The 22187-nt window shown below is 37.4% G+C and overlaps 1 protein-coding gene across 3 annotated transcripts in view; it reads right to left on the bottom strand.

Annotated features, from left to right (window-relative positions):
- LOC113654482 (inactive dipeptidyl peptidase 10) overlaps positions 1-22187 on the bottom strand; it is an 83143-nt gene that overhangs the window by 3713 nt on the left and 57243 nt on the right. For 2 of the 3 annotated variants that reach the window (XM_027164665.2, XM_027164668.2), the window contains 20 exons: positions 19128-19222; positions 17861-17935; positions 13891-13943; positions 13712-13793; positions 12917-13037; positions 10923-11077; positions 10569-10666; positions 10252-10375; positions 9976-10014; positions 9717-9824; positions 8609-8700; positions 7123-7170; positions 7004-7036; positions 6768-6889; positions 4574-4618; positions 3756-3854; positions 3480-3549; positions 1223-1417; positions 1069-1123; positions 81-180 (listed from right to left, as the gene is read on the bottom strand). In XM_027164665.2, the coding sequence (XP_027020466.1) occupies positions 81-180; positions 1069-1123; positions 1223-1417; positions 3480-3549; positions 3756-3854; positions 4574-4618; positions 6768-6889; positions 7004-7036; positions 7123-7170; positions 8609-8700; positions 9717-9824; positions 9976-10014; positions 10252-10375; positions 10569-10666; positions 10923-11077; positions 12917-13037; positions 13712-13793; positions 13891-13943; positions 17861-17935; positions 19128-19222 (1809 nt within the window). The remainder of the gene's footprint in view (positions 1-80; positions 181-1068; positions 1124-1222; positions 1418-3479; positions 3550-3755; positions 3855-4573; positions 4619-6767; positions 6890-7003; positions 7037-7122; positions 7171-8608; positions 8701-9716; positions 9825-9975; positions 10015-10251; positions 10376-10568; positions 10667-10922; positions 11078-12916; positions 13038-13711; positions 13794-13890; positions 13944-17860; positions 17936-19127; positions 19223-22187) is intronic. The other variant, XM_027164669.2, reaches the window with a different exon arrangement.

The following is a 22187-nucleotide window of genomic DNA, read 5'->3' as shown; positions in this document are numbered from 1 at the left end:
GTCTGCACATTAAGAAGTATTTGTACTGGCTAAAGATAAAGGTTAGATTTAGGGAACATTGAGAATTGTGTATGCTTTACCATGTAAAGTCCAGTCAGTTACTGGAGACATGGCCACAGCACATTTAAACAAACTCTCAGTGGACTTCACCAGCAGGAGTGTCACATATCCTCCATAACCCTACAGCCAAACACCAAAAAATACATAAACACACACCAATGACACAGATCATTCTCATTAAACAGAAGATGTGTAAAACATTTTTTATTATCTACTGTCTCTGTGATATATCTGTTACTTAAATTAAAATGAATGAATATATTAAAATGAATTAATTAATTACTGTATTATCACCACAATCGTTTGGAAGGTTTTCCTGTATTCAGCAACAAACAGAGCAATTCTGATTGGTCAGAGGTCATTGCTGCTGGTAATTTTCAATAACAGCAGCTCTGCTGCTGTATACTGTATATATATATATATATTTTTCTTCAGCTGCTCCACATTCAGGGTCACCATAGTGGATCACATGGTCCGCATATTAGATTTGGCACAGGTTTTATGCCAGATGCCCTTCCTGATGCAACCCTCCCATTTTTATCCGTGCTTGGGATCGGCACTGAGACTTAGCTCTTCTGTGGTTGGGTTAGCTCCCCGATTGGAAATCAAAACCGATTCGCAGCAATGAGAGCACAAGATCCTGCCGCTGGACCACCTGGGGACCTTATTAAAAAACTTACAAATTGCAGTGTTTTAAGTGGAATAAAACACTTTGCTATGCTAATGTTGGGCCTACATTATGTTTTATTTCTTACATAGACTGCCCAGACATCTGCCTTTTAGACTTTCATTTTAAGACTAGATTTATTTGCAGAGAAATGTTTTTCTTTTCATTATTTTTTTTTACTACAGTTATGGAAATCAGTGGTTAGCTAGATTACCCAGCTAGCAGTACACCGGCATCTGTATTCCTTCTCCTACTGTTCTATGTAGTTTTTTTTTTTTTTAAAGAAAAGTATTTACGTTGTTGCTATGACGTCAATAAATTACATAGAACTGAGGTCTTACCCGTCCAAACACTCCTATCCTGTTTTGATCTATGTACGGAAATTTCATCAGGTATCTGCAAACAATAGGATGACACATAATAAGATTTTTGTTCGTCACACAATCTGCCAATATTTAAGTCAATTAAAATCAATAAACAACATGAGCAGCTTACTCTAGAGCAGCGAGTTGATCCTGCAGCTCCACCACTCCGAGACGCTTGTGGACTTCCTGTAGAATCTTTTGTCCCTGGAAGCCACTGCCTCTGCCATCCAGACGAGCCACAATCACATTGTCTGAGCTCACCAATACAGAGTCCCAGTCCAATGAGTATCGGTCATCCACCTGCTGACCGCCAGGAACGCTGTCTCTGTACAACACAGATCAAAAGGATGTGAGGTCTCAGGAATGATCCAAATCAAAGGTCACTCAGTTTTTTTTATTGGAAAAATTATTTTGAGTAGCTCATACACACACACACACAAAAAAATCACACACACACACACACACACACACACACACACACACACACACACACACACACCACACACACACACACACACACACACACACACACACACACACACACACACACACACACACACACACACACACATTTCCCAAACCCACACTTTAAGAATAAGCTGCATATGAATATTTTCTTTTAGTCTGACTGAACATATATACAGTATGTATACAGTATATAAACCTAATTAGCACCTTAAGAGATTTCTTGAGTTGTTTTCAGTGAGGCAAGCAAATTGAAATCCACAGAATACGTTGAAGAGCATATTAAGAGTTTACCATATTTTAGCACTATGATTACAGCATTTAACACAATCAGTGTAAGTGGATAAATATCATCTTACTGTGTGTGCTGATAATAAAGTAGGCAGCAGATCCTTCCTTTGGAAAATGTATTCATATATGCATACAAAATTACCTGCAGCTGTGTTCCTCTTACATTCACTCATTACAATAACTCTTAATATAAACACACAGCATGGTACTGAGCATTATGATCTCTCTCTCCCTCTCTCTCTCTCTCTCTCTCTCTCTCTCTCTCTCTCTCTCTCTCTCTCTCTCTCTCTCTCTTATCAATTTTAAAGGAGCAAGCATATTTCTTCTTATGAAAGGTGCAAAGGTGTACACCCAAAATTAAGAACACAAATACTTCCTTATTGCCACAAGCAAAAGAGAAGAAGAAAAAATTGTGTATATTGTGGACAAAAATCTAAATAAAAGTAACAAATAAATGTTTGGACATAGAAAGGTTTTCTTCTTTTTCACTATGTTCTACTATTTTAGAGGAGAACAGTATTCCTGCTGAAGCTTTGCACACACTTCACCTCAGAGAATTACTTTAAACATTAAAACTCTGAAACAGGTTGAGCTCCTGCCTGCTTCCACCAAAGTAAAATAAATGAAATCTAATCTATCTATTTTAGAATTTTAGTTTGATTAAAAACTACTTACTAAAGATCAAATTCAATTCACACATAAATTACACATGGTTATTAACTATTTTTCATTTGCTTTTAAAACAAATATTATCTATATCTTTAAGATAATTAAAAATCGACTGTAAACCACTGTAAATTTTCAGTATAGTGTTTAGATTTTATTGTTAGTGTATATTGTCACCAGCAACAACAACACTGTACAACTAGTTACTATTGCACTTATCCAATCAGCCAATCATGTGACAGCAGCACAGTCCATGTAATAATACAGATACAGGTCAAGAGCTTCAGTTAAAGATTACATCGAATGCCGGAAAAAAAAATTGCTCTCAGTGATTTTGACCGTGGCATGATTGTTGGTGCCAGATGGACTGGTTTGAGTACTGATAATCGGGGAATTTCACACACAACAGTGTCTAGACTTTCCACAGAATGAAAATGGGAAAAAATCTCCAGTGAGTCAGAGAACTGTTCGTGGAAATGCTTTCTTAATAAAACAGCTCTGAGGAGAATGCTTGGTTCAAGCTAACAGGAAGATTTTATTTTTGTTCATTTTTGGGGAAAAAAAAATAAAATAAAATAAAATGGGTCATGGGGCACGGTGGCTTAGTGGTTAGCACGTTTGCCTCACACCTCCAGGGTTGGGGGTTCGATTCCCACCGTTTGCATGTTCTCCCTGTGCCTCGGGGGTTTCCTCCGGGTACTCCGGGTTTCCTCCCCCGGTCCAAAGACATGCATGGTAGGTTGATTGGCATCTCTGGAAATATTGTCTGTAGTGTGTGAGTGTGTGAGTGAATGAGAGTGTGTGTGCCCTGCGATGGGTTGGCACTCCGTACAGGGTGTATCCTGAGAAGTTTGGATAAGCGGTACAAAATGAATGAATAAATGAATGAATGAAAATGGGTCATATCACTTCTTTCAACACCATGGGGGAAATAAACTGCTTTTATTACAGCAGCAAATGCTTACATCATCAGCAGTAGTCCATAATGGTGTGAGTCAGAGAAGTCAGGGGGAAAGGAAATCTTTAGAGGCAGATCTAAAATAAAAAGATAGAAAACTCTTTAGGGAATAAAAGCATTATGTGGTTTACATGATTGATGCCTGCTTAGTGATCTTCAAAGTTAAATAAATGCACCTGCCTCCGTTTAAAAAATTATTAGCAAAGACATCATGGCTTACACAAAGTATTACAGAAATGGTGACTGCTAACCATGAAATAAACATATATGAAGAGATATTTACCAAAGCGGTCAGTCTGAAGGGTTTTATACTCTGTGATCTGGATTCTCTTGTATCTCAGAGCAGCTTTAAGGAGAGAGTTATTCTCCAGAATAAAATAATCTGGGCACACAGAGACAGGGTGAACAATCAAAAGAGGTGAAGCTGTTTTTTATTTTTTTTAATTAAAATCTCTATAGCCACATTATGGCAACTCACTATAGTTATTTTACTGTGTGTTACACTGTGATTTAATAGATGTCTCCCAACCATATATTCCCAGTAGGTATTTGCCACCAAGAGGAAAAACCCATAAAAGTGAGTTATCTGAGGTTTACAAAGGCCCCATTGCCACATTTAATCATAACAACAACTGGCAGAATAGCATTAAATCTTCTGCAGGATGGGTACTGAAGTGGCTTTATTGAAATCCTAAAGGCGCTACTACTTGACTTCTTGTTAATGGAGCAGTGCTGCTCTTCACCTGGCAATGACTTAGAACTCACTAATTACATTTGTAAATGACCATGAAAGTAGTTATACTATAGTATCTGATCATAAAAATACCTTTCACACACCAATCACTCAGACACTTAATTTGCCTTAACATCAGATTTATAGGTCTGGCTGCAGATAGCTAATACACAGAGTTAGTAAATTAACTAGCCAGTTAACTAGATATGTACGTATGGAATTTGTGTGTGTGTGTGTGTGTGTGTGTGTGTGTGTGTGTGTGTGTGTGTGTGTGTGTGTGTGTGTGTGTGTGTGTGTGTGTGTGTGTGTGTGTGTGTTTTTTTTTCTACATGGAGTGTGGAATGAATATCTTGTAAATAAACACTCACTGGCTGTGTGGAGTGTGTGGACAATCACTGTTGGGGCTCCAGGTCCTAAAAACATAAAACGCATCAAACAAACCTGGGTTAGATTATTGCAAGTCAATAACACAGGTAAAAGTTTTGTGTGTGTATGTGTGTGTGTATGTGTGTGTGTGTGGTGTGTGTGTGTGTGTGTGTGTGTGTGTGTGTGTGTGTGTGTGTGTGTGTGTGTGTGTGTGTGTGGTGTGTGGTGTGTGGTGTGTGGTGTGTGTGTGTGTGTGTGTGTGTGTGTGTGTGTGTGTGTGTGTGTGTGTGTGTGTGTGTGTGTGTGTGGTGTGTGTGTGTGTGTGTGTGTGTGTGTGTGTGTGTGTGTGGTGTGTGTGTGTGTGTGTGTGTGTGGTGTGTGTGTGTGTGTGTGTGTGTGTGTGTGTGTGTGTGTGTGTGTGGTGTGTGTGTGTGTGTGTGTGTGTGGGTGTGTGGGTGTGTGTGTATTCTGCAGTAACCAGCACCAGCATGAGTACTTAAGTGTGCACTTCCCAGACACTTCCTTGTTGATGTAACCTTTTAAAGCAGATGTGTGAAATCTCAGCATGCTGCACATTTTTCTGAAGGTATTTTTTAAGCAACACTATAAAAAATATTTTTTTTACAGCAGTACTGTAGAATTTAAAACATTTACAGTATTGTAATATCTTACACAGTGTAAAATTACATGTATTCCAGTACTTTTGCTTGTTTGTCTGACGCTTTAAAAAATAAGTGACTTACAGTTGATGCAGGATACAACTGAGGTGAAGGGTCTAGCTTGAGCACCTGACCCAGTCATGGGAGTTTGGCAGTGCATGTATTGTAAACTATTACTCTCTGATCTGTAACTTAAAGCCTTTACCACTGAGCCCCACAACTAGGTCAAGTAACCTGCACTTCCAACACAGAAGTAACTCACACTACAAGATGATATTCAATCAATACAAGAAGTTGAGCTAGTTCATCTACCATTATATAGGGATGTGTTAGCTTAGTGGTTAAGGTGTTGGACTACTGAATGGAAGATTGTGAGTTTAAAGTTCCAGGTCCACCAATCTGCCATTGCTGGGCCCCTGAGCAAGGCCCTTAACCCTTGATTGCTCAATTATTAAAATGAGATCACATGTATGTTGCTCTGGAAAAGGGTGTCTAATCTTATCCACAATGGGCTGATACGGATGCTGGTTTTCATTCCAAACAAGCAGAAGCCACACCTGAGTCTACTGATCAGCTGAATTATGTGTGGCTCCTGCTTTATTAGAATGAGAACCTGCACCCACACTGGACGTGGATAATACTGGACATCCTTGGTTTTTATTATATACATCTTCAGGCTCATGTATTTAAAGGTTATATATGTATAGCATTTAGAATCAATAATTCATAGTGTCAGTGGTACAGTATACACAATGGAACATAAATGAAATACAGAATGAAGTCTTTACCCTGAGATAAAAATGTGGCCCATCATTGCTCTTTAAGTACAATTGTAGCAAGGATAACAGCTTGAGTTGTTATGAATAAGACTACTGGGGTTGTGAAATTAATAAAGTAATTAAACATAATACATAGCATCTATGTCTAGTTACTACAAGTTCTTATTTACTTCAATTATTTGACCGTAAGGACAGATTATTTTTCCTATTATTTTAGCAGCACCACTGTTTTTTTCTTTTGAAAAAAAGAAGCTTGTAAAGCACTGTATACTACAGTATGTGAGGTCAAGTGTAGTAGTTCAAAAGGCAGACATTTCACTGCCGCAGTCATTTTCCTTGCACAATCTTTGCTAAGCTTGCATAATATCTTGTCTCTGCTCATACCTAACCAAAATGCCTCACTTCTATTTTCATTACATCTAAGCATGTGAGTGCAGTTTCCAATTTCCATCCATATAATGCCCTGTAACCTCAAGATAATTACAGTTACTGAGAGTAATTTCCATTTAAACACAGGCACTTTCTCCAGCAATGAATCACACAACGTTTCAGCACACAAGAAACTAGCCCAAGAAATGTAGCGGAGGATTGAGGATAATTAAAGGGTAACAGTAGGAAGATGCATCCATGGTTAGCACAGTAAATGTATAATATATTGATAATACACTATTAAACCTTTAACTCTTACAGTTAACTGTTTACTGTTACACACAACCCTGACCGAGTGTATATACAGTAGGTGGATGTGAGAGCTGTACCTTTACAGTGCAGTATTACATGGTGCTGTGATGGACTGAGGTCAGCACTAAAGAAAGTGCAGTGGGCCTTGTTCAGGTCACAGGTCAGACATCGCCGTGGGAACAGACCAACTGTGGACACACTGAACACAACCCAATTCCTTCATTTTAATCTCATCACCTCTAACTCAGCTCAACAAGCCCAGAGAGAACAAAACTATCGGTATTGTTTTGTGTGTTAAGTGAATGTACTGTACATCTTTTGAACAGCAGTCCTTCCAAACTTCAGTCTATTTATGACAATAGGAATTTAATGTCACAGTACATCAATTAGAACAAGCAATATGTAGACTGTGGTAAAAATAAAAATCCAGACCTGAAGAGCTGCCGTCTTCTTGAGGATCCTTCAGTGCTTAAGAAATATCTATTGGGTAAAAACATGAGATTGTTTATTGAAAAGTCTTATTGAAAAATTTTTTTCCGTAACTTAATAAAGCCTAAAAAATAAAACTTTCAATAAATCCGATGTTCATAAATAAATATCATAAAACTTATATATAATCAGAAATAATTTAGCATATTCACATTGCTTGGTCTATGTACTCAATAGCCAGATATTGTTTATATTATTGTTAGAATGATTAAGAAATATTACAGTTGCTCAATAATTCTGTACAGGTTGTGCTGTAGCCGATATGCATTACTAAGCAATTAAAATGCTCACAAAGAATCATTAATACTATAAAACATCATCAGAACAGTTACAATTCATGAATTAAATATTTATGGTCTTCATAAGAAAGTGTTACAGATTTATTTTCATCTTAGCTTTCTAATGTGGCTTTGCTAGCAATAAAAACACGACAAATAATTTGTGTCCAACCAAAATGGACATTTGGAGTTTTTGTGTTTTTTTCTATTAGCTGTTTTTCCACAGCAGAATTCAATAATATTAAGAGATATTTCTCATATTCAATTCAAATTAAATTAATTAAATTAATTTAAATTTTTGTTTTCCACAGCAAAATTTCAAGATATTAAGAAATCTTTCCCATATCCCAGGAGAACACATTAAGCACAAGTGATTCTATGAGCATGTTAGTAGAAGCTAACCACAGTTAATACTGTTACATTCACATTTTCTTTCTTTTACAATATTTTCCGCACTACAAGGCGCACCTAAAAGACTTAAATTTTCTCAAAAATCGGCCATGCGCCTAATAGCCCGGTGCGAATTTTGTGTGCACCAAGTTCCAAAAATCTGTAAAAATGTTGTTGTGTGACTTTGGTAAGCGCTCCGCTTACCATAGAGTCATTGTTGTTGCCAAGTTAAGAAAACACAATAGATGAGGACTTTGATGGATTTGTGGGAGAAGATTGATTAAAAAATAATGTGTGTTGTTAAATAGTAGAATAAAGTTAATCTAAACTCACTGTTTTGCTTCTGTTACCTTTTTTGTAGACCTTATGTTTTAGCATGCGCCTTATAATCCGGTGCACCTTATGTATGGGTTAAGTACAGAAATAGACCCCGTAATTGAGACTGCGCCTTATAATACGGTGTGCCTTATAGTGCGGAAAATACTGTATTATATACTAAAAAGACTCAGAATGTATCATGCAAATGTTGTTACTAAATTTTAATTAATTATTTTTAATAATGTTTTGAAAATTATTAAAATATTTTTAATAATGTTTTGAAAATGTCAACCTCAAATATCTGGTTTATGTCACAGCAGAGTGTTGTATTGTATTATATGGTGTTTAAATTTGTATATAGTGAATTGTGTATTGCCACACCTCTAAAATTTATAAATTGCTAGAAAAATGTGTGTGATATGGCAGAATACAAAATAACTCACATGGTCTGGGAATTTTCATCATAAGCCAGAATCTCTGTCACTTCCCAGTTACCTGATGTCAGGTGGCGCACCTCGTTTTGATCCACCCTAACCTGAGTAGGGTAATAATTACCATGGTAAGTTCAATGTTTAAATGAGAGATCACTTTATCACTAATTAACCTATGTAATGAATCTGTTGTTTCATCACATAAACTCATCCATATTAATTACCTGTAGCCAAGCTCACCTTTGCAATAAGCAGAACACCTCTAGAAATAATCCTGATTATACACACTATTCTACATTATGGGCCACAAATACAGAGATAAGCAGTGATTTAAGTGAATTTGCCAATTACCAACACAAGATATCAAGCTCAGCCAAAGAAGTGTTTCTAGTGATGTGCTCTAACTCTAATGTATTATACAAGAAAAGCCATCTACCTTCTTTTGTGCAATCAGTCTCTTCCATCGAGGAATTTTTCGTTATTTAAGAACCTTATTCAGTTAATCAAGCCTTTAGAGGAACTAAATGTTTGTGTCGTGCTGTTGTTAATTCCAAAGAGTTGTTAAATGAGGAACGTGAAGTCACACAAAATCGGTTTCGAAGGCCGTATCTTTTTCTAGATTGAGTAATATATTGATTCATTTGCTATCAAGATTAAAAAATTACACAACAGAAAAGGCACAGGTAAAAAATAAAACTGAAATAGTCCTGATTATACACGCAGTCCAGCTTTGTCATGAGATTAAATGCTGTTGCATGGCCATTTGAGAACAATTCACTTTAGCAAGAATGAAGTTCAGCTTCATTTTCTAAAATCTGTGCAATGTCAATTTTCTCAATGTCTATAAAAGAAATTCCCTTTAATAACAAAGACAACAAAAACAACCTAGATTTAGTTTTATGGTGACTGTAGCAAAAATAAATGAAGGACTATTGATTCATGGACTATTGTTTTAAACAACGAGTAAAACCCTGCGATAATGTAATTTATCTTTTATCTGTAGAAAACTTTCATGTTGTCCATAGCATAATTCTACCTCCACATAGATACTAGTGGGCTTAACAGACTAATATATGCACTAATATTTCATAAAACTGTTTAACAATTTGAAGAAGATTACCTGTGTGGTGAACATTGCAATGTGATGAAACTCTCCACGGCCGCCCTGCTTCACTGGTACAGTTAGGAAGAATCGGCCGCCGTCCTGTGAGAAAAAAGGCTTCTGATCCTGAAAAGAGTAGAAAAAATATCACATATATCATAAAAATTCAGGCAACTCAAAATCTGTGTAAGGGCTCTTTAACTGAAGCACACTCTACAAGTTACACTCCTGAGAACTGAATACAAGGTTAAACAGACAGGGGGGGGGGGGAGCTTACCTGTTTGGAGAGCCAGAGCTCTGATGTCTCCTCATGTCTCTAAAACACACAAACTAATTATCATCCAGCGCTATTCTGTTATTCTGTGTGAGTGAGCATTCCATGTGTATCTCTCTGTGTGAGTGTGTGTGTGTGTGTGTGTGTGTGTGTGTGTGTGTGTGTGTGTGTGTGTGTGTGTGTGTGTGTGTGTGTGTGTGTGTGTGTGAGTGTGTGTGTGTGTGTGTGTGTGTGTGTGTGTGTGTGTGTGTGTGTGTGTGTGTGTGTGTGTGTGTAAACCTTGACGCAAGCTCCAGTGGTAGAGTCGCACACAGTCAATATGGAGATATTCTGTGCTCGATTCAACCACCTGACTGCTGTCTTAGTCTTACTGATCCATTTCACCATCACTACATAGTGCTCCCTTTCAGCACACACACAGAGACACACACAGACACACACACAAAACATAAACATAAGCTAACACCACATTTTTGAATATAAGACAAATAAAGGGAGCAATAATCTTGAATACAATATTTAAAAAATACATTACAATGAACACAATTTCATTTAGAGATATGATTTTATAGTTTGAATCTTATGACTATACCTACCTGAGTTTGAGCCCATCCGGGGGGGTGAGTTCCAGAGTGTGTGTTGGTCCATAAAGATTCACCACAAAGAGTTTGACCATGGGGTTGGGCTGACCTGCCTTCAAACACACAAAAACCCAGGTACACCTGATTATTACAGCTGATTCCACAGGAAGCACAATCAAGCTACAGTGTGTGATTGTGTACCTGTGATTGTCTGTGATTTTCTGTTCAAGAGTGTACTGTAGTTAGACAAAAAAAATTCTGAACCTATAAGACCTTTTTCAGGGTCCACATAAACCTCACTGGTGTTTGAATTGTGTGCATATGTGTGTAGAATAATATATTTGTGTGTATGTGTGGTGTGTTATGTACCTTAGGGTAAGGATACTGTCTTCCTTTAGGATATGTGGACCCTGTAAAGCTGGGCAGAACCATGTTGGGGACCAGACTGTCGTTCAGCACCAGGAACGCCAAACGCTCACCATCAGGAGACCACCAGTGAGCGACATGAGTATGTAAAATTTCCTCTGCACACACACACACACACACACACACACACACACACACACACACACACACACACACACACACACACACACACACACAGATGTAGAATGTCCATTGCTTGTAAGTGACTGATGCCATTATTATAATTAGGTGATCTAATGCATTGATGAAGTGAGTGGCATTTTGATTAGACCCATCATTAGCACTTTTGGTCAGAGCAGAATTTGTGTGTGTGTGTGTGTGTGTGTGTGTGTGTGTGTGTGTGTGTGTGTGTGTGTGTGTGTGTGTGTGTGTGTGTGTGTGTGTGTGTGTGTGTGTGTGGTTGCAGTTAGATGAGTAATAATCTAACATTATCTCTCAGAGCAGAATTAAGACTTGTCTCCACAATTTAATTACGAAGCTTGAATGCATAAACATTCAGTAGCATATCTGCATCCACTAATTCATACACAGTCTCTCACTCTCACACACCCACACACCACAAAGCTCCAGATCATTTGTGCAGAACAAATTTATCTTTAATCAGTGTTCAGGACAAACTGTTTTATTTGATCTCAGCCGGATGGAAGATACAATTGCTTATTTGAGAAGTCAGACTAAATACAAACGTCCTTCTTTTGATTCTTGATAAAAACAAAAGTACTGATGTTTAGAACTAAGTATAAAGCTTGATTACTTACTATTCTGCAAAACAAGAAACTACAGTAAATGACCCTGGTGCATCCTTGGTGCATAACATCTCTGAAACCAGATATGATTATAGAGGAAACTCTGCTATATGCTTTCATATCCTCTAGATAGCACCATAATAATATTTATAATATTTTGCTGCCTGGTTGCTCTGTTGTCTCGTTAAACAATCTTAAACTTGGAATGTAGCTAGAAAAAAATAAACATTACAAGACATGCTAGCCCAGTCTTATAATGTTTATAGTAGCTTCCTATTGGGTTCCATAGTGATAAGTCATGCTTATATTAAAATTTCTAAACACTTTAGCCATAACATATCTTGCAGATCTCATGAAGCATTGTAAATTAGCCTGAGCAGTTCTATCAGCTCTCAGCTGACATAAGCCTGATATTTTACCCAAGGATCTCTCCCAGCTCTGAGTAGAAGAATCTTGTTCCAGAGAACATTGGAAGTCTAAAGGTGTTTAAGGTCTGGTTTTACACTTGCATTTTTCTGGACTTGGGGCAGTTTGAGCTGTGAGTCCGAAGTGTGAAAGCTGTTTTCAAGCCCAGGAGCAGATACTTTACTTTATAATGCAGGAGAAAGGGATGTGAGGTTGTGGATGTATGTAACCAGACTTTCAGAGGAACAGAGCACTGTAAGTAGAACATTTCTGTGGTGCTAATGTATGAACTAAAAGCACTGAAGAATATAAAAGTCTCATGCTGAGTTGTGTGACACAATTTCCTAAAATTTTATGAAATTCAATTCATTGCATGCATCCTCCAAAACCCACTGGTCTTCACCATGTGTTGCTGGTACCAAAAAAAAAAAACCAAATACACAGATAAACCAAGTGCCTTCCAAGTTACACTCCTGCATGAACAAAGGAGATATATGGAAATACGGGGCCACAGTTCAGAAGGAATTCCTTAAAAATGTTAAAGCAAATCTGTAATTATGAGCCATATACCAAATGAGCCCAGAATCTATATTATATTGGTTAATATTCATATAATGTCATAATTTCGATTATATTGTAGATAGTTTCATTAATGTGCTTTATTTCATCTGTAGCATTTTAATCACACTGCTTCTAGAAACCACCAGAGAATGCAAACATCTAATTCTGGTAAAAGGAGAGCCAAGATGTTTGTTATTATGAGGCAAAATACATGTGCTTTCTTACCCTCATAGAGCCAGTCAGCAATGCCATTGTACACTACGCCCTCTTTCCCTGATGATGTCAGCCTGAGTGAGTTGATCTTCACTTCTGACTGGTAATATATATTATTCTCGAAGATATACACCTACACACAGAGGAGATATTATACAGAATATCAAGTCAAATGATGAAGGCTTTGTGGAGAATCAGTACACAGACAGTTCTTATTCTGAGGTCTCACTGCTCTCCATGGTGTCTTTAACACTCTAAACATACTGATTTGACCCAGTAGCCAATTAGAAAACTCTTTGCGAACTGAATCAGTCGTGTTCAAGGAATGAAAAGCACAAGATTGAGCAAAGCACTGGGTCAACACAGTGAAAATGGACTAAAAATGACCTGCTGGAATATAGTAACTAAATACAGATGCTGTTCTATCTGAAGGTCATACTAACACACTGTAGCAGGGCTCTGATAACATTTAACACTCTGCAGTCAAGGTTTCCTGCAGGGAGCTCGAATTGGCTTTTGTTAAAAAGGAAGTTCCTGAGGGTAAAAAAAAATCTACAAATACTGCAGATGTCTGACAATATATGATGTACTTCTGATCCAATCTGCCAGCTGAGTCTGATGAGAAAGCATGTCTAACTATTAATGTCTAACTATCACACCCCAATTAGACTACAGATTTTGGAAGCATTCATTCATGTCATCTTGACAAAATCTTCACGCCCAGGGAATTCACATGTGACAGAAAATCACTGACTTCAGCAAAACACACAGAATGGATTTGTATCTGAATTTATTTGTATCTCTTACCAGCTGTTGTCCTTGCATTCCCCAAGCGGCATGTTGTAATCTGGAGTTAAGCACCTCTGGAGGGTCCAACTCCCACACCTCCCTGTGACACACACGCATATATAAATGCAAATAAAGACAGACTAGGTCCTGTTCCTGGCTGGGAAATTCTATAGGATTTACAGTAGCATGAATTATACCTGGTGTGAATATTGTAGATGATGTAAGAAGCTGTGAAGGAGTGACGGTAAACCTGAAAATTACAGACAAAAAACATAAAAAATAAAGACAGTATGAAAACAAACAGCAACTAAAGAAGCATTTTTATTGTACAGATGATTCAGCATAACCAAGAGGTGTATAAATGTTTTAAAAAAATAAAACAAAATTTGGCTCCAGAAAAATGTGAAAAAATGTTTTAAAGTCTTTATGCACTAAAGCCCATATATGTCTGTCATTGAGATGGTTTGTATATTAGTTGCTCTTTTATCATTTATTAGAGCACTGTGAAATGGTCTTGAAAGTGAGCTGTGTTACTCCCTTTGCTCTGTTTAACATATTTAAGTCTTCTTATTTGTAAATGTTTTAATATAATTCAATGCATGTGCTTCTCTCTGGCTAAAATGAATGATTCATATACAAGTGCATGCTTGAGCATGAAATTGGGTTCATTTACAACATTTGGCAGATGCACTTACCCAGAGTGACTTTCATTTATCTCATTTATACAACTGAGCTGAGGTAAGGGCCTTGCTCAAGGGCCCAACAGTGGCAGCTTGGCAGGGCTGTGATTTGAATTAACGATTAGTAAATCAGTGGTCCACCATTTTAACCAATGAGCTACCAGTGCTTCATTAGTTAAAGGTGTAGATGTGTTGGTGCAGAAAAACATTACACTGCACCACACAGGAGTGTAGAAAAATAAGAAAGCATGTGATAGAGGATCAAAGAGATCAGCCTGAATAGCATCAACAGGCTGCACAGTGAAGAAAGGATTAAGGAAGATTTTAAACACGGACACACACAGACACACAGACACACAGACACAGACACAGACACACACACACACACACACACACACACACACACACACACACACACACACACACACACACACACACACACACACACACACACACACACACACATATAGAGAAAAAAAAAACTCACGAATTACTATGGAGGATCACAGCAGAATGACACCTTCATTCTGGCCTGGACAGTTGATTGGCTTTTGGATAGATCAGACAGATGATTGGATATGGACTGTGTGAGCCCTGATCAAGAGCTGATCATTTATGGGTTCTTATATGAGCTCAGTTGTTCAGTCTGGTTTGCTATGAGCCCTGTACCAGTTCAAATCAAAGAGCTGATTGGTTATAGGCTCCTGTACACACTCAGATCTGACTACTGATTGGATATGGGCTACGCATTGAGCTCTGATCAAAAAAGTGATTTAATATGGGCTCCTGTAGCTCAGTTCAGGCTCCTGATTAGACCTGTCTGAGTTTGTTTAAGACTTCTGATTGGATATGTTTCAGTTTGGTTAAGATTCGTGACTGGACATACATGATAAAGACTCCTGATTGGACCTGTAGGAACTCAGATAACGAGTTAATTGGATATGTTTTTGGATTCTGTATATGAGAGCAAATCAGATTAGATGGCTGTAACCTTGAGCAAGGCCCTTGAATATATTCCACTAAAGAAATTTTCCAGTAAAGATTATGCTCCCAGCGCAAGGACTGCTTGTTCGATCCTGAGTTCAGGTTTCTTTTTTCCACTAAAAATGAAGCTCATGAACAAATTCTGACTAAATCCCTGCCATAGTGATCTTATCTCAGCAATGTGCATGAATGAGAGAATTTAAAATCTGCACTCTCACTGGATGTGCATTACGATCATTATCGCACTGCCAGTCAGATAACATTGTAATGGTCTACAGGCTTTGTCTAGATAGACAGTACTGCACCAGACTTTTCTAATGGAGCATTAGTGTCCATTAAAAATGTAAACAAATGTCTATCTTAATAATATATATGCAATTGGGTGATCACTATTCCAAAAAGAATGTAATGAGGGAACTTTAAAGGAGAGGGATATCAAACAGAAAACTAATGCTTTGATAGGTTTATTAGTTTTTATTTATTCATTCATCTTCATTACCTGCTTTACCTAGGTCAAAGGAAATACCCAACCGCAGCAGACGTTACTACTATACACATGTCAGCAGTAGGATATAGAAAGAAAGAAGAATTGACAACAATAATGTCAAGCAGACAGCTGCAGTAAAGAGACAAACAGAAATATAGCGAGAGATACACTGACAGATACAGATTGTGCTGTGTAGGTGATTAAAAAACAAAACTTCTTCTGCTACAAAACTGCTTCTTTTACTCCTGGAGACAAATAGTGCTCTGAGTGAGTCAAAGAAAAAGTGCTCTGAATGAGATATGAGGACAGGAAAAGTCAACAAGAGAATAGATGGAGAGGGAGGAAGAGAGGGAAAAGTGGAAATAAGAGACAACGTAATGACTGATGCTCGCACAGGCAGAAACAAAGTAAGAGTGAATAATGGCACTGACTCTGCTGCTGGCTTTGACTAACCATTCTGCTTAGAAGAAAAAAGTATTCAGAGTGTAAATATGATAAAGGACAATGGATTGTTTGGACTGCTAACACACAGCTGTAGTGAAGATGAGCAGCTACTGCTCATAAAGAATGATTCATATAGTGTCACACCAATTACAATTACAGTCTTTTAAAATTCTGAAGAAATATAAGAAGTGTAATGATGTGAGTGTTTCAGCGCAGTAAACAGACAACATTATGCAATTGTTCATTAATAATTTTCACAGCTTCTGACCATGTTTGTGTAGCAGGTGTGGGTGTGGTTTGGCAGGAGGTTTGGTCAGACAAGACACAGGGGAAATGACTGATGTGGAACACCTGAGCCCTGTTTTTTCCATGTACTATATTGATGCGATCTTTCTTTCTTTCTTTCCCTTTTTTCTCTGAGTAGTAATCTGAGCATGTGTGTATGTGGATTTGCACAGAGCAAAGCAGAAAGTGTTGATTGTGTTGTTTTTTTATTACTTAGTAACAGACAGCCATGCCATATGTACAATCCTAAATAACAAGCTCATGAGCAATCTTACCCTGAGTCTAGTTATTTTAGAATGGTATACTGCTGACGTTGTTACAGTGGCTTGAATGTTACAAAAAAAAAATCTGAGTAAAGTTCTGAAAACGTGTTTGCTTCAGAATATTCTTCAAAAGCTGCTTACACAATGTTCCCGGGGGAAAAAAATACAGATTCATTAATCCACTAATTTTCTTTAACCACAGTATCTTGGACATCGAATATAAATGTCACTATCTAGCTTCCTAAGCATATGTACACATATGTACATGTACACTCATATACGCACGCACGCACGCACGCACACACACACACACACACACACACACACACACACACACACACACACACACACACACACACACACACACACACACAAACACACACACTTCTCCTTAAAAGAATTACAGATTGATTAGTCGGCTGTGAGCTGACTGGTCTCTGTGAATGGAGGGAAGTGTTTATCAGATTAATCGCTACAGTAACAAGATTAAAGTGTGTAATCCTGGGTGAGTTTAGCTTGAAACTCTCTCTCTCTCTCTCTGTCTCTCTCCCTCTCTCTTTCTTGCTCTTACTGTCTCTTCACTCCAACAATGTCTGAATACCATCCTGTCAGACATCTCATATTATCATGGAAATGAAAAGGATAGATCTTGGGTTTGTGAGGATCTTTATATTGCATCTTTGTGCTCTACAGGTAATTTACTGTAATCCATGTGTTAATTTTAGATCATGGCATTCAGTGTCCTAGATTCAGATATGAGACACTCAGGAGCTATTTGGAGTGGAACTCTTCACAAACTGGAAAGTCTTAAAAGGATTTTAGTAAATATGGAAGCATAAATATATCAGAAATAGCTTTGAAATTAAGACAGACAAAACAAGAGCAACTAATAACATCCCCCATAATCCCAAATAATTTATATCCCCATTAAAGGGATAGAATGTGAACAGATTTCAAACATAACTTCAATGAAGTTCTGTGATAAATCTTTTAAAACAACAAAGTAAGACAAAAATGCACATACCTGTTTAACATCATAGGCAAAAAGCACATACTTCATATCAGGACTTATTGAGTATTTAGTGGCTTTAAAAGCAACCTAAGGAAAAGAAAATACAAAGCATTATTTTAGATTTGTATACTGTATTTACAGAGCGAGTCAAACGTTCTTGAAAATGATGTATTATTATTAATCATGTTGGTTAAAATTTGGGGGAAATAAATAAATTACTATATTAAAGCTTATTTTAAATGTAAAATGTAACAAATCTTACAAAAAAATACAGTTAAATACAGTGTGATAAGACATATACAGTAATGTAAGACAAATCTGTACTTGGAGTCTGCTTGACCATACAAACAGACTTCCCTTACAGTAGGATCCAGATTTCAGAGAGCACAAGTGAAATCACTTCTATTTTGCATTCTTTTTTAATTCAAGACAATAATTTGCATTACAAATTAAATTACTCACAGCAACTTAAGTGGAAAGGAGAATAATATTTAAAACATTTACATGAATGTCAGAGTTTCTTAGAATTTGGTTTGTACCCTTTTTGCTTTAATGAAAAGTATGAACTCGAGCTGCCATGAACTCCACAAGTTTGTGCAAAAGCTTATGATCCATTTTAGATTAAATTCAGCAGACTGTTGTCTGAACACACACTTCAGTAGAAGAGATTAGACAAGAGGAATATCTGACCTTTTGTACTGTACAAAGCAGTTAACACAGTCAATATCGCACACTTGATTACATTTATACTGAGACCAAGAAATACAGAAGCATGAATATTAATTTACAAGATATTGAAGATTCTGTTGTTTTAAACATTTAAAATTAAACCTTTGACTTATTTTTGATGCTTTTGACTTCTGACATAATTTTTATTTGAAAAAATAAACTCAGACTTTTTGATCTAACTGAATGTAAAAAAAAGTAAAAAATAATTATTTAATTGAGCAGTAAATCAATATTTAAAAATCATAAAATCTAATCATAATTGTTAAACTGTCTGTACATTTAACATCCCAGATAACTGTATTGATGCTTGTAATAAAAATGTTTGGAAATCATGTTGCCAATGTAGCAAACATAAAGTAGGAATAGAAGATATTTAGTTAAGAGTGGCAAAGACTGCTGTTGCATGAGTATTATATATAAATATAAAATATATATAAAGTCTGTGTTTTCAATATGGTTGAGCCCCTTAACTGAAGCTAGTGTGTAGACAAGGCTGCAGATGATGGAGTGTGTTCTGGTCATAGAGACAAAAAAAAATAGCTTCACTCACAAATGTGCTGTTCATTAGGATAATATCTGTTTCATTGGTGAGGATGTTGAACCTAATGACATGGCCATGGTGGTTCCTGTAGATGACTTCAGATTCTGAAAAATATGAGAGAGAGAGAGAGAGAGAGAGAGAGAGAGAGAGAGAGAGAGAGAGAGAGAGAGAGAGAGAGAACAAGGCCTCCATGAGGTACTTTGCATTTCTATGGCAAGAAATCCAAATCTTTATTTAGTTAGGAAACGTGTGGTTAAATTACTCTAACTGCTTCCAACACCAAGAGCACTCTGTGTGTGTGTGTGTGTGTGTGTGTGTGTGTGTGTGTGTGTGTGTGTGTGTGTGTGTGTGTGTGTGTGTGTGTGTGTGTGTGTGTGTGTGTGTGTGTGTGTGTGTGTGTGTGTGTGTGTCTGAACATTAAGACATGATATAGACATTTGTGTAGCTTACTGCAGATACGTTAAAAAAGAGAAACGCTAGCAATCATATGGTATATACAGATTTTTATTATTGATGATGGATGAAATAAATTTGCAGTATCTACAGTACTTCTAAACTTTCTTGAATAGTTACAGTGTTTTTAAGGCAGAGCTCCAGTCGATAAATTGCAGCCTGATGTAAGTGTAAGGGCTTGGTAAAGTGTTCAAGGACAGTGAGCAACACAGGAGAGCAGCCCAGACACCCCTCACAGATGGTCCAGTGCTTTCAGGAGTTAAATGGGATCTACATCTGTGTATCTTATCTCCATAACAAAGCATGTATTCTCTTTCCTTGCTTTTCTAGTATTTGCTAATCATAATTGTCTTTCCAAAAGTTGTATGCGCTACAATCCTCTATGATAGGAAATATCTTGGATGTCAGATCTCCCTTATCACTTATGAGCACCTGTCTCCTTGATAACTTCGACTATATTTTAAACACCTTGAAGCATTTCATTTTCCTTTGCCACTGTAGCCAGCTGCTTGTCCACCCTTGTTCCCAATCTACTCGCAGATGTCTTTCTAAATTGCCCCTTTTCTACAGCAGCTGTCCAATCTTACTCAGAAAGCCTGTTTTCATTTCATCTCTTCCTAGCTCCAGGGAGGGCATCATCCATTTTTTCCCTATTGCAGACACTCCAGTACTTTGGGCTCTTCTGAGCAAACTGATGAGGCTGTTCTCCAGTGGGCAGAGACTTCTGACTACTGCAAACATACAGTATGGATATCTGATCTCACCACACTGATTGCAGTGTGTGCTTTTACTCTTTTTATATTTCCAGAAAAAAAGATATTCATACACAGATCGAAATTTAATGGTGGAAAGTGTCTCGCACAGTCTATTACAGAGATGTCTTTTTCTCTTTTAATCCAGTGATTTTTCCCCAATAGACAGAAGATCTTTAAAATATCATTCTGAAAAGGATAATTAGTATATCATGACACAGCTTATGGCTACATATTTTTTGCCCTTTAGATAAGGAAAATAGTCCATTTTTTGATTTTATGACAGGAAAAGAAACTAGCTTTAAGTACAGCAGCAGCTCTTAATCAAGGAAGCTGCATGACACCAGAATCAGGCACTGAGCTGATAGATCACAACTGATCTCACACCCAGGAACCCGACTGTTTCACAGGCTATCATTAGGAAAGAGGTACTGCTCCATCAGAAGGTGCACCACATGCTACCTAACAGACGTACTTCATAACTACGGTAGTGTCTATAGTAGAGTCACACATGACTTATTAAAAAATTCATGGATAAGAACATCTGGTATGCATGATAAATAAAAACTACTCACGAACTACACCCAGAATTTACATGGAGTATGCTTACAGTTTGTGCAAGGGCATGTCCCAGATAGTTACCACTTCTTATGGTGCAACACTGATACTTATGTTTTCTCGAAAATATACTCAACCATTTATAGTGTGCAGAAATGTAGACCAATATACTGTAGCTATCACTTCATAGTTAGCACACTCATAGGTAGACCACAGTCAACCTTTTTGTTTTGTAGTGTCATATTTTGATAAATACAGTATGACATGTATGTAGGATATATGTAGAATTTTAAGAGTAAAGTTAAGTCAAGAAGATGTTATTGTAAGTTTGATCATATAAAGCTGATGCAGTACACAGTGAAATGAAACAACATGTTTCTAGGACCCTTGGTGCTACATAAAGATTCAGAGCCACATAAGAAAGTGCAGGACTAAGGACATCGGTTTGTACGGATGTACAGGATGTATCCTGAAAGTTCTGACACTGATTTGCTCGATAAGGAATGCAAACCTTTGGAGTGTGCGATTACAGGAATAAAATGAACAACACATTGTGATAAGGCCTGAAATGAAGAGGATTTATCACCTTGTAACTGAATATTTTCCAATGTGCATTTCACAGTTTTTACTCCTAAACTTGTGTCCCCTAAGTCTCTATGTCACAACCAGGAAGGAAGGAGACAGACCCGTATGCAGGATAGCTTCAAATGAAAGGGGTTTAATAAATAGTAAAGACGACACAGTAAAAGACGATAACTAAAACAGTACAAATGACAACACTTAACAATGACTAACCGTAACTAATGTTTCCGCGATGCCATCTGCAACGCAGCTCACTTAAATACAAAAGACAATGAGACACAATTAGGAACAAGTGTGGAGACAGGGAGGAGCAGACGAATGTGAGGCAGGCACGTGACGAGGAACGTAAACAAAGGCACATGGCCAAAAGTCCTAGCTGAGTCCTGACACTCTACAGCGGACATCACCAAATGGCGGACCGCGGTCCGGATCCGGACCGAGTGACGTGGCCGGCCCGAACTCGTTAAAATTCTAATATTATCATATTAAGCATCTCCTTATTATAATCTAATATTATAAGATTATATAACTCGTTGATATTAATAAAAAGATAAATCTTTCGCTCATGCGCAGTTAATCTAGTTATTACGACAGGAGCGTCATCAAAAGCCAAGCCAAATACAGATTGTTTCTGTTCCATACTCCAGAGCAGAAGGTGGCAGTAATGCACCTAATTACGCTGGCAGGACAATTAAGATTCAAACTGTTGGCAGGACAGTTACAT

The sequence above is a fragment of the Tachysurus fulvidraco genome, chromosome 6 (genome assembly GCF_022655615.1).
Source record: "Tachysurus fulvidraco isolate hzauxx_2018 chromosome 6, HZAU_PFXX_2.0, whole genome shotgun sequence".
Lineage (NCBI taxonomy): Eukaryota > Metazoa > Chordata > Actinopteri > Siluriformes > Bagridae > Tachysurus > Tachysurus fulvidraco.
The sequence above is the reverse complement of the archived record's forward strand: the minus strand, read 5'-3'. Positions and strand labels throughout refer to the sequence as shown.